Genomic DNA, 12,471 nt, shown 5'->3' on the forward strand with positions numbered 1-12,471 from the left:
AAATGTAATGGGATGGAGTTTTTGTTGTATTGTGTATTCAATCGTGAACAGGCTGAGATCATCAAATCACCATACTTGAAAACCCGGTTTAATCAGAAGCCACTGAAACTTGGATTCCAATCCAGGATCTCGGCGGGTGCCACCTCAGCGTTGTCGCGGTCTCTGAGCCGCCCGGCCACCTCACGGTGTGGAGGCTCTCGAAATGTGCCAGCCCGGCCAGCCTCGCCCGGCCCGGCCCCTTATTACCTGCCGCTTGCGCTGTTCCCCCTTTCGCACGCCCGCCCGCCCGCCCGCCACCATGAAAATGGCATTGGGCCTATGTCTACTCGGACCGAAATGTCTTTCGATTTGCTCAGCCAGACAGTGACGGTGGGTCCCCCGAGGCTCAACCGCCAAGGCGCTTTAGCGTCCTCGGGAGAGAAGCGGCGGCGCTGCTCGCACAAGAACGCGGCGTCGCCCTGTTGTCGTCTGGCGCACGCGTCTGTAATCACATTTAAAGCAGATTTCCTTATCTTTGGTTATGCACGTTGAACGGTACCCCGAGGAACGATGCTCACCCAGCGTGGCGCCTCGGTAAAAACCACTCGCGAGATTTACTGCGCCACACGCCACCTGCCTACTACAAAGAGCCAGCCGCCGACAACAGACATTGTTGGCGGCGGCGTTGCGCGTGCGTGCGCGCTACCTTTCTGCGCTGGAGCTATTGATTTAATTTGTTTATTCGCAGTGTGAGGCTGGAGAACGAGCGAAGGACGGCCGCGCGCCGCCTCGCCGGGCAAAAGCAATCTCGCGCGTTCAGGATGAAAACGGCGTTTGTCAGTAAAGTGAAGTCAAGGTGTTCGCGCGGATGTGAGCCCCGTGCTCGATTTTGCACGCTTTCGTTCTTGTCTGGTGTCACCCTGAGCCAGCGATGGAAATTCCACATTCTCATGGCATGGCCGTGGTCCCGGTCCCATCTCTGTTGACTGACTCACAAAGGTGTGTGCATTTTTAGTGACCCCAATAAAGGTGATGATCGGAGTAGTCCACCCAACAGATTAATTACGGCTGTCCCAATGTCATCCCGATTGTCATGAAATTAAGTACCCGTTTTGATTACTCGCAGAGCATTGCATACCCCGTATCAAAGTCCATAAATTTACAAAAAATAATGAACAACCAAAATAACAGCCCTTTTGAGGGTTGTGCGAAGCCTTAACCAGATCAATAATGTGGGGGATGTAGGTCCTGTTGAAATGTTGTACGCCCCTATTGTAGCAGCCTGCCAAAGGCAATGCCATCCTTGCAGGACCGCCCTGGCCTGCTTGCACACCGAGGCCAAAGATGCCCGGTAGTTGTTACAATCAGTGTGGTAGTTGTTAAACAAGTGCAGCCACACTGAAAATGTAAAGAAAATTCCAAGAAATGTAAAACCGCGATCCGAAAGCCAGAATCGGGTAAACATCACCACAGAGCAATGATGACGTGGTTCCAGCTGCGTTGTCACGCTGCGCAGAAACGTCACGTGCCAATGCAAGTCCCAGTTCAGAAACTGTACTGTGCAGTCAGAATCAAAATCTTTATTTATCCTGGAGAATTCTGATGAGTGATGAAGCAATTTTTTTTTACAGATGTCCAGTAGAGCCGGGTCAGAAAGCTACAATAACAAACAACACCAAAAACGATCGGAGTGCAGAGTATAAGAAACGTAAACAAATAACTTAAAATAAATAAAGTATATAATTTAAAATGGTTACAGGCGTGGGTCAGAATACATTCATTCGGAAGCTCCGGGAAGGCAGCAAAACAACAGCAAAAACAGTCGCAGACCGCACCAAGACAACACACAGTCCCCTCAATAAAATTGCACATTAAAATTGAACTATCGATACACGGGTAAGTAACTGCTGTGGCATTCTAACAACATTGCCTTGTGGATTTTGGTGGTTGCATGTTTTTTCCTCAGCTTTCACTTATTTCGCTCTTTTTATTTGTTCAAATTTCTATTTGATAAAATCTATAGAAACGACAGCACTTATAAAATGGGCCAGATTTGGTCGTCACGAAATTCACGAGGCTTTGTGAACTCGAGCGATACGTCAGGGGCGCCCCACTCCTCACAAAGCCTGGTGTCTCGTGGACACACTCTGATCCACGCCTACAACAATTCCACCTCGGCAGCCATCTGATTATGGCTTTTTTTTGTTAAACAAATTTGAGTTCATGATTCGATTCAAGAATCAATTTGCTGGGTTTAGCATCTCGTAATGTACACTATGTAATTATTTTCTCCTTTGTAGAGTTATGTAACAGCACATCAGGTTATTGGCGTATAATATGCGTGAATTGTTAATCATTTATTCCTGCACGTAATTTGCCGCACGTAATCATGAGAGCGAGAGTTTATTTTAATTGATAAATCCATGCGTTTTTACGCAGCTAATAATTATGTGCTATTAGCCGTAGAAGGCTCAATGCGAGCTCGTCATCCGCCATGAGGTGGTCTACAAAATTGGCACTATTCCGTGGGAATCTGACAAGTCATCAAAATTAATTGTCCTGATTATTCTATAGGGTTCAATTAAACTTTTCAAAGCACTCAATTCAATTAGCACGGCAAGTACCTGCCTTTGTTTGTTTGTCAATACACTGCTTGTTCAGGGCCCTCCCTATGCCATGCAGGCCATGCGGGTTATTTCACCACGTTGGTTGCTCTTGACGGGGATCATTGATGTGCCAGTGCACAGTACAGAAATGGATTTTAGTGGGCTGCCGTGTGCTACCCACCATGCGGGCCCACCACGGCCTCCTGTGAAACCCTGTCTGTGCGTGGTGGTGGTCGTCACCCATCCAGGCACTATCCAGGCTCCAACGCTGCTTCACTCCCAAGACTTGACGAGATGATGGGGCGCATTCCGGTGTGGTTTTCCCATAGAGAGCAGTGCTTGGCGTATAATTCAGCAGTGGTTCTTGAATGGGGGTGACTGCTCCTATACTCTTTGGTTTTTTCGGTAAAGTCACGTAGGTGAACATGAAATGAAAATGAAAACAACTAAATTAAATCACGACGTTTCGGAAGCAACACAAGCCTCCGTCATCAGGTGGAACTGCTACAGCAAAATTACTGTAGTGAAATGACTGCTCCTAGCAAGGGAATGTGGAATTTCTACGACTGGCTCAAGGGGGGCCACCCAGCAGAGACCATTGCCACCGAAAAACGCCGGTTTATCCAGGGAAACCTGGATTTGTCATGACGGGCCTGATTTAAAACGTTTGGCCAATTCCTCAGAATATGTTTTGGTGTGGGAGGAAAGCGGTTTAATTTCGGGAGGTGGAATGTACACTGCCGTCGTGTTGGTGGAGGAGGGAGGAGGGGGGCGAGTGGGAGGCGCTACCCCATAGGCATGAGAGTGACTGATTTTTTTTTCTTCCCATTTTGTTTCTCCTTCAGGCGTTCGTCTTCAAAGAAGCTGATCAAGAACCCAGCAGTGTCTGTAAGTGGCACCTTGCTTACGACCACGCGAATAAAAAAAAAAATTATCGACCGGCGCACCGCTCGTTTGATTTTAATTTTTGTTTAATTCGCTGTCACATTCGCATGTTCCCTCTGAACCCGCCACCCCAATAACACAGCCACCAGCACCACCTCTACTACCCACCACAACCCCACCATCTTCTTGGTTCTTTCGGTAAAGTCACGTAGAAGGGAAGTAATAAAATAATAAAAATAAAACACAGCTTAAATAGACACTCCAAGCCTAAGACGTGTCATTTAGACTCTGTCTTATCGACAGACATGTTCTTCACCTGAGGACGGCTGCTTGCGTTGTGGCCGAAACGTCGTGAGAATTATTATATTATGTTTTATTTTTATTATTTTATTGCTTCCCTTCTACGTGACTTTACCAAAAGAACCAAGAAGATGAATCCCTGCAGTAACGAAAGCTTTAAATCGAAACCCCACCATCGCCACCATTGCCACCGCCTCGAATACCACCACCGCCACAAACCCAAAACCACAACACCACCACCATTGCCACCACCACTTCTACCACCACTCACCTCGACTACCACCACATACACTATCACCAGCGCACCACCACCACTATCACCGTCATTGCCACCTCCACTCCTATCACTACTACTACCACTTTCAACACCACCACTAGCACCATCATGACGACCAAGGTCACCACCACCATCTCTACCACAATCAAAGGCAAAGATCTCCATATAACCTTAACAGACTGTAAGAGCAAGAGCGGTTAGCGAGCACCTATGAAGGCCGGCATGGCACACAAGGGGGTGGGTGACCAGCACCATGCCCAGCCGCCTTTGTCTCTCTAGTGGTGATATTTACACACTGCACCAGGTACCCATTTGAGGCTGAGTGGACCTAGGGGAGGCCAGGACTGGTTCAGATAATAGTCACTGGTGTTGGCCATGAGTGATCATTCAAACTCAGGTCGCTGAGTTCGTGATGCAGCACGCTAACCACAACACGACCGCACCCCACATCACATCGACTCCTACCATCATCATCACCAGAACCTTCAACTTGGTGATTTCAGTGGTGAACGTGGTCTGATGACTCAACTGGCAATCCCAAGGTCCCGTGTTAAAATCAAGTCTCCTATGGTTTGTGCTTCGAATCACGCTTGGGGAAAAAAATTGGTTATTAGCGATTTACAGGAAATATATGCAAATGCTAATGTACATTTAGGTTAATGAAAAAAAAGCGTTTTATTTTTTGTCTTTACTGTGAACATTGACTGTTGGCTGCAGGCTTTACATAAACCAATTACGTCCAACATACACAGTGGCCAAAATAATGAATTAGTACATAACATATAACATAGTAGAAAATGTGTTTTTATAAAATTTGGTTTTAATCGATGCATCGTTCAGTCGCTGATTGAGGCACTGCATTAGCGCACAAGTGGCTGGTGTGGCCAGAATCACACTCGGCCACCTTGGTCACCCTCGTGCTCATGTTTACATACTACACCATCTGCTCATTTTAGGCTGAGTTGCCCTAGGAGGAGAGTCCCAAAACTAGGTTCAGAATACCACCGGCCACTGCTCACGAGCATGGCTGGGAATTGAACCCAGGTCGCCAGTGCATTTGTTCACTGGCTATTGTCTCACCCAGGGGTCGGGGAACCAATGGTTCACAAACCCAGACATGGCCGTCGCTTGATATCGTTTGGCCCATGGCCACACAATGGCTACCACTTCAACCCAACCGCAAACAATACTTAACTGGCACTGCCAGCATCTTGGCCGCACTAATCGGGTACTGGGGGGGGCGGTGGGGAATATTTTTGACTTTGCAACTTTGCATTTTTTATTTTCATCTTCTTGGTTCTTTCGGTAAAGTCACGTAGAAGGGAAATAATAAATTAATAAAACATTTACATAATAAGATAAAATTCTAACGACGTTTCGGCCACAACACAAGCAGCCGTCCTCAGGTGAAGACAGAGCTGTCTGAAAGACAGCGCTCCAATGGCTCATTGGAGCGAAACAAGAAGATGAATCCCTGCAGTCACGAAAGCTTTAAATCGAAAATTTGTATTTTCGTTCCATGCTCTTGTCACGTCGGCCACCGCAACGGGCCCCTTACAGTGACACGAGCCGGCTGGCGTGTGATTGTGTGTGTGTGTGTCAATGCATGGTTGCCCGCTCAAGGTGTTTGAAGGTCCTCTTCGGGCCTCGTTAATGAAAGAGTGGTCCCCCACTCCGGATCTATCTGCCGTGGTAGAGCTCTCTGCTAACATTGGATGTTCACACAGGATGAAGCTGTCGGAAAAGATTCTGGTGGTGGTGGAACAGCGTGTGCTGCTGCTCTTGCAGATGCAGAGGTGAGAGTTTACACCGAGGGTTCGTGGAGAAGCAATGTTCGAATCTTGGGGGATCTTTGTTGAGGAGCTTCACCCAAAAGATTTTGCTTTGTTTATAATCGATACTGTGTGTGTTGGGCGGTTGCCTGGATTAATTAGGATAAAGAGCACAGGCCAGCTGAGTTAAGGGAAATTATATTTACATTTGTACAATTTAATGGTCAAGTCATTTATGTACCCAGGAATACCTGATTATGTCTCAAGCCTCTTCATGTTGGAGTAAATGGAGTACCCAGAGAACACCAGCCATGCATACGAAGGGATGACACTCAAAGCTCTGCACAGATGGATTCGGTCCATTACTGTACTGCCATTTACTGGCCACCTGTAGCTCAAGCCTACATCTGGTATTTCCCATCCAAATGCTAACAAGGGTTGCCTCTGCTTCGCTTCAGAGATCATTGGGTGGCACGGTATCGAGATGTTAACCACCTCGCCGGGTCTACAGGAGGTCGTGGGTGCGATCCCGACCCTGACGCCTGCTGCTGTATATTTGGAGTTTGCGTATTTTCTCCGTGGTCGCGTGGATTTTTCTCTGGGCCCTCCAGTTTCCCCTCCAAATTTAGAATCAACATCACGTGTTTAGAGTGTTTAATTTACATTTCCATACGATAAGCCACTTCGTTGAGCTGTCATTTGTGGCCAGGTCACTTCTGAAAAAGAGCTGTATAGCTCAGTGGCCCTTACCTGATTAAAAAACATAGTTTAGTTTTTTTCCTATTGCCTGTCAGCACTGCTGTTACTGCCTCTAATGCTTTATACATGTCACGGAAATTGTAAATTTGATTAAACTTCACTGGATTCAAAGAAGCGTTTCAGCCTGAGCTGTGCCAGCTTAGGGCCTGCACAAGTGTGGGTGTTTTTTGTTTTTTTTCTACTGGCTGCTTGCCATGTCGAGCCTGAACCAAGATGGTGACACATCGGCCTCGCACATCTGCATCTGGCTTGGGGCTAGGCAGGGCCGCTGTTCAGCGTAATGACTCGTTCGTTACTTGTGAAGTCAACGGCACTGCTCGGCTTCTGCAGTGGAAAAAAACAACTCGGGCTCCTCCTGAATCCCCGTGTGGCATGGCTGTACAGTGGAAAATAGTCATTGGAGTCAACTTTCTTGCTACGGTACTCAACGGTTCCCTCCCCCTCTCTCCACCGACCCCCTCCCCCCCCCTACTATAATCATTCTGTTTCATCAGAAGGATGACTTGCAGAGCCACAGCACACAGCGCAAGCCAGAGGAGCCGCCCCGGCCGCCCCAAGCAACTGATCACCGCTTGATCAATGAACTCGCCTTGCGAGATGGCAGTAACACCGCCGCTCCTCCACCTTCGGTCATTGCAGCAAAACTTGAACCGCTATCACCGTTGCCGCTGCTATCACCACCGGTGGAGGTAGAAAGAGAGGATCAGAAGAAGCAGGGGGGGGAGCAAGGTAACTCCGATGGCACAAGCGTGGCGGTGACAGCCGCCGAAGGATCAATCGTCTCCCCAGAAGAAAACTGCCGCCCCCTTGTCGTGGGCAGTGCGGCGATGCCGGAGGTGGTGGCGCACGCCCTGGAGGCCGCCGACAAAAAATCTGAGTACGATGGCGACAAAGCAGGAGCACAGGGCGAGCAAAACGACGTGGAGGCGTCGGCGGAAGGAGGAAGCGAAAGGGGGAGCAGCGGAGCCAAGCCGGGAGCCGATCCGCCGGCCGGAAAGGAACCCGTAGAACCAGCGGATTCGAGTACAACCGCCGCTGCCACCGATCGCTCGGCGAGAGCCTCGCAGGAGCCCGACATCGTGGCGAGCCACAAGAAGCCACCGCCGCCACGGCCACAAGTGCCGCCCCCCCGCGTGCCGGCGGTTCATGCGCAGCCACAGCAACAGCAGCCACAGCAGCAGCAGCCCCAGCAGCAGCAGCAGCAGCAGCTAATGCCGCCTCCACGGCCACCCCCTCCACAGAGACCTAAGAAGGTAGAGGGGCAGCCGTCGCTGGAGGAGGTGAAGAGGCCAACTCTGCTGGAAGGTGAGTACCGAGTTTGTGTGTGTCCCCGTGCAAGGAGAAGTAGTGTAGTAGTTAGCGCGCTGCGCTACGTGCCCAGCAACCCGAGTTTGATTCTTGCTCGCGGCCAACACTCGTGATGATTATATGAACCAGTCTTGGGCTTCCCCTGGGTCGGCTCAGCCTCAAATGAGTACCTGGTGTGGTGTGTAAAATCATTGGAGAGACAGGCGGCTGGGCGTGGTGCTGGCCATCCACCCCCTCGTGTGCCGTGCCGGCCTTCATAGCTGCTCACTGATAGCACCCCTGCCCCAACAGTCTGTTAAGGCTATATGGGTGATGTTAGTCTTTGCATTTTTGTGTTTGTCGTGTGTTTATGTAATGATTCAATACAATATCAAAGCCTTTTTGCTTTGATATTGTACTGTTACACAGGTCTCCGTTACTAAGCGCATTTATAATCTTGGTGATCTCTCACCGCCTTGACATTCTGACTTATTTTGGCGAGGACTGTTTGGCCATACCTCACCATGCCACCCAGGGAGCGTAGAATTACAGTTTGACAATGGATTTATTCGTTATATGTTTATTTCGTAAATATTTTGTCATAAAAGTTTAATATTTTAGAATTGAAACTTTAGAAAGGATTATCATGATATTGTCATATTTTACAAATCAGATTATCGTTGACCTTTACTTCCAGACATGGGCTCAGTTTCAATTGTAACTGTTGTCATAATAAATTGCAATCACAGTATAATTGTAATTTCATCCACCAATGCTGCTTTAATTGTAATTTCATGGACCTCTGGTCCGCTTACGTCGCACAGTAAATATTGTCGTCTAGCCGTACCGTGTAACCCCACCGTGATTGCAGTTGTCCGCTTCATGCGTGGTTGCAGTCCCACAAGAGCCCGTGTCTCCAAGCGGTCTGGTGAGCCCCAACACAGCCGTGGAGAATCTTGCCAAGGAGCTCCAGTCCCTGGATCTCGCCAGTCTCACGGCAGGGGAAAAGGTCATCGAGGCACAGGTGAAAACCCTCGTGTGTGGGGGGGGGGGGGGGTGCGGTGGTCGCGACGTGGCCAGATGGCTCGCGGGGTCGGAGCATTGAGCCGGACACCGATCAAACCGGTTGAGAAAAAAAACATCAAATGCAGCGAGCGATTGCCTGTTTGTTGCCGTGTGACGAAACCCCCCCACCACAGCAGGGCGTGTGGGAGAATGGCCCAGATGGGGGGGGAAGCGCAGTCACGAGACGAGGGCTGAGGGTTTCTTTGAACTCCCGGCGACGCCGGGTGTGATGGCCAGCCAAAAAAAACGTCGCGTAGAATCGTTGACTGTTTTGTCATGGTTTTCGACGTAACCGGTTTGGTGAAGAAGAAAATTGACGGGCGCATTTGTCCAGGTGACAACTTGATTTCTTTGGCTCTTGTCATGCGGTGGATGTAGAGTGCGTGGAGCTAATTGGGATTATACCCGCACGATTGAACTCACAAGAAAGCATCTTCAGGAAAATACAGGAAGTCAAAATGTAATTAGTTCGATATCGGAAGCCAGTACAGTGATTGGAGAACTGGCGTTGATGAGGTTTTCTCCCTGTCAGGAGAAGGATGCTGGTGGAGCTGACAGTCGACCAGCAGCTAAAGCTGATCGCCCACGCTCCAATTCTGGACGGGATCTCACCGACGAGGTGAGATCTTGTGCACAGGTTTACACAGTTTGTGTGAGTGTGTGTGTGTGAGGGCATCATGCTCGCTAACAGCAATTGCCCAAACAGTGTTAAGGCTTTACTGTGGATCTTTGTATTTTTTTTGTCACTTGAGGGCATAGTGGGGAGCGGTAGTGTAGCGGTTAGCGTGCTGTGCTACAAACCTAGCGACCAGAGTTCAATTCCTGGTCACGTCCAACACCAGTGATGATTATCTGAACCGGTCCCCTCGGTTGACTCCGCCTCAAATGAGTATCTGGTGCGGTGTGTAAACATCGCCACTGGGAAGACAAAGGCGGTTGGGCGTGGTGCTGGCCACCTACTTCTTTGTTGTGTGCCATTAACAGCACTTGCCCCAAAAGTCTTATGGCTCTACGGGGGAAGTCTTTCTTCTGTGTGAGAGAATGTATCTCTGTGGGTGGAGAGGAAAGATTTGTCTAGATTTGAAGCTTTCGTGACTGCAAGGATTCATATTCTTAGGTTTTTTCGGTAAAGTCACGTAGGTAAAACATCAAAATTAATAAAAATAAAATAAAATAAAGATCATGACGTTTCGGAGGCAACACAAGTCTCCGTCATCAGGTGGGATTTGGCTGTGACGGTCCCACCTGATGACAGAGACTTGTGTTGCCTCCGAAACGTCGTGATCTTTATTTTATTTTTTTATTAATTTTGATGTTTTACCTACGTGACTTTACCGAAAAAACCTAAGAATATGAAAGATTTGTGGTTAGTACCAACCTGGCAACCTGAATTCGATTCCTCGCCATGACTAACAGTGGCGAATTTCTAAACCTGTTCTGAACTTCTCTTAGGTTAACTCAGCCTCAATTGAGGACCTGGTGTCATGTGCAAACAGCAGTGTTGGGGAAACAAGTGGGTGGGCGTGGTTCTGGTCATACCACTCACTCTATAACCACACTTGCTTCAACAGTCTATGTGGTTGTACGGGGGGGACCTTTGTCGTTTTGTGGGGTCGTGTGAGTTTGATAATGGTCATATAATGACATGTGAAGCCTCGAGTTTCAATACATTGTCACGATCTGGGCGTGTGATTTATTTCAATAATTCATTCCTGTCTTTTTGTATTCGTAGCATGCGTGTCTTATGCGTTGTGGGTCTCTTGTGTCGCTGCACCCTTTCATACCATCTCAGCTGTGTTGCCCGCATCAAGTTTATCAATTGTCTCATGTACATTAGTTTAAATGTACATCATGATATAATAGTCATACTTGTTGCACTCACAATTCTACGCATGTGCAGTAATCGCAGGAATCACCAACCCAGACTGACCAAGTGGACAGACCCCTCTCCCAGCAGTTGATCGACGACAGGTCTCTAGCATGTACAACGACAGTGACGTGATTGGGAGCAAGCCGCTGCTGTCGCCGCCGTTTTTTTACGTTTTCCTCTGTTGCCCCGGCAGGAAATCCTTGCGATGGTGATCGTCAAGAACCTGGACACGGGAGAGGAGATTCCGCTGAACCAGGCCGAAGAGAAACTCCCAAAAGGCCACAACCCCTTGGCTTTGCACATCATGCGGCGCACTAAGGAGTTCATCAGGTGGGCGGGGTGCCTGGTGGGGATTTGAGAGATCGGGCTGAGCAGGGTTCTTTAAGCGCCGTTTTTTTTTTCTTCCCAAGTTTTGGGCAACCTGTTGATCGATTACTCGTCTTTTTTCTGCAGAGCCGAGTGCCTAACAGCAGTGCAACTTTATACTAAAGTTTTGTTGGTATTCGAGCACCGTTACAGACCGGCGGACAGACGGCAGGGAGGGACAGACAGATAATTATGCGTAACCGGTCAAATTAACCTTGGTTGGCAAACAAGCAAGAAACAATATTGTTGACAACATCACTGCATTGTCACACACCAACACGCTGGGACGACGTGCACACCTTGACGGCCTGCAACGGTGTCCTGTGCAGCAGCATAGGTGCAGCGGGCTCGGACGACGAGGAGAAGTGCCAACCTCAAGGAGTGGAACAGGACGGCAAAAAACTCAAGCAGAAAACGTGAGTTGCCTGTTAATCTCCGTAAAAACTGAAATAGTTTTAGTTTATTTTATCAGGTAAGGCCAACTGAGCTTAATGGCTCTTTTTCAGAAGTGATCTGGCCACAAATGGATAGCGCAACGAAGTGGCTTGTCGTGTGGAAATGTATAGCAGCCAAATACTCTAAACGTATATGTTTTGACGATGTGGAGGGAAAAACTGGAGGACTCGGAGAAAAATCCACATAACTACGGGGAGAGAGACATGAAAACTCCAACATAAAGGCGTCAGGGTCTGGATCGAACTCACAACCTCCTGTATACCAGGCGAGGTAGTTAACATCTCATAGCCACCGCGAGAGCCAGTCCTTTTGTTATCGCTCTCCGGAGCGCACGTTCCGGTCGTGCCGCGCGCCGCTCGGCGTGACGACCGACGTTTCGCTTCACGTGCTGGGAGCTGCTTCAGGAACTGGAACGATGTCCGAAACGTCATTAAGCTGTTACGGCACAACCGGCGAAAATATACGCGGTAGCAGTTCGGGTTCTCACCGTTCACTTTAGTGGCGTTTTATGGAAATTTGGATTTTCATCAAAAGTGAAAAATAGAATGTAAATCTTGAGAAAAATAAAACAATGCGATTATTATTTTAATTGTTAAAGTAAGTCAAAAGTTACCTGCCCTGCCAAGCCTTGCCGACTCGTGCTCCTTCACAGAGTTCAGCTGAAGCGGTTCCTCGGGAAATCGATGAAGAAGGCCAAGGTGTTGGCCGAGGAGTACGGCGAGCGGGCCGTCAGCAAAGTGCGCAGCGTGCGGGACGAAGGTACAGCCTCGCGAGAGTGAGGGCGCACGCACACAGACAAAGATCCCCCGTATAGCCTTTTAACAGACTGTTGGGGAAAGTGCTGTTAGC

The 12,471-nt window shown here is 48.7% G+C and overlaps 1 protein-coding gene across 3 annotated transcripts in view; it reads left to right on the forward strand.

The window, feature by feature from the left end:
* The window catches only part of LOC133357630 (WD repeat-containing protein 44-like), a 51,085-nt gene that overhangs the window by 13,914 nt on the left and 24,700 nt on the right, over positions 1–12,471 (forward strand). For 2 of the 3 annotated variants that reach the window (XM_061575685.1, XM_061575687.1), the window contains exons 2-9: positions 3,431–3,473; positions 5,775–5,843; positions 7,073–7,883; positions 8,762–8,889; positions 9,463–9,549; positions 10,994–11,130; positions 11,496–11,582; positions 12,275–12,381. In XM_061575685.1, coding sequence (XP_061431669.1) covers positions 3,431–3,473; positions 5,775–5,843; positions 7,073–7,883; positions 8,762–8,889; positions 9,463–9,549; positions 10,994–11,130; positions 11,496–11,582; positions 12,275–12,381 — 1,469 coding nt within the window. The remainder of the gene's footprint in view (positions 1–3,430; positions 3,474–5,774; positions 5,844–7,072; positions 7,884–8,761; positions 8,890–9,462; positions 9,550–10,993; positions 11,131–11,495; positions 11,583–12,274; positions 12,382–12,471) is intronic. The other variant, XM_061575686.1, reaches the window with a different exon arrangement.

Source organism: Lethenteron reissneri, chromosome 58 (genome assembly GCF_015708825.2).
Source record: "Lethenteron reissneri isolate LAM-NWPU_2019-01 chromosome 58, ASM1570882v1, whole genome shotgun sequence".
In the NCBI taxonomy this organism is placed as follows: Eukaryota; Metazoa; Chordata; class Hyperoartia; order Petromyzontiformes; family Petromyzontidae; genus Lethenteron; species Lethenteron reissneri.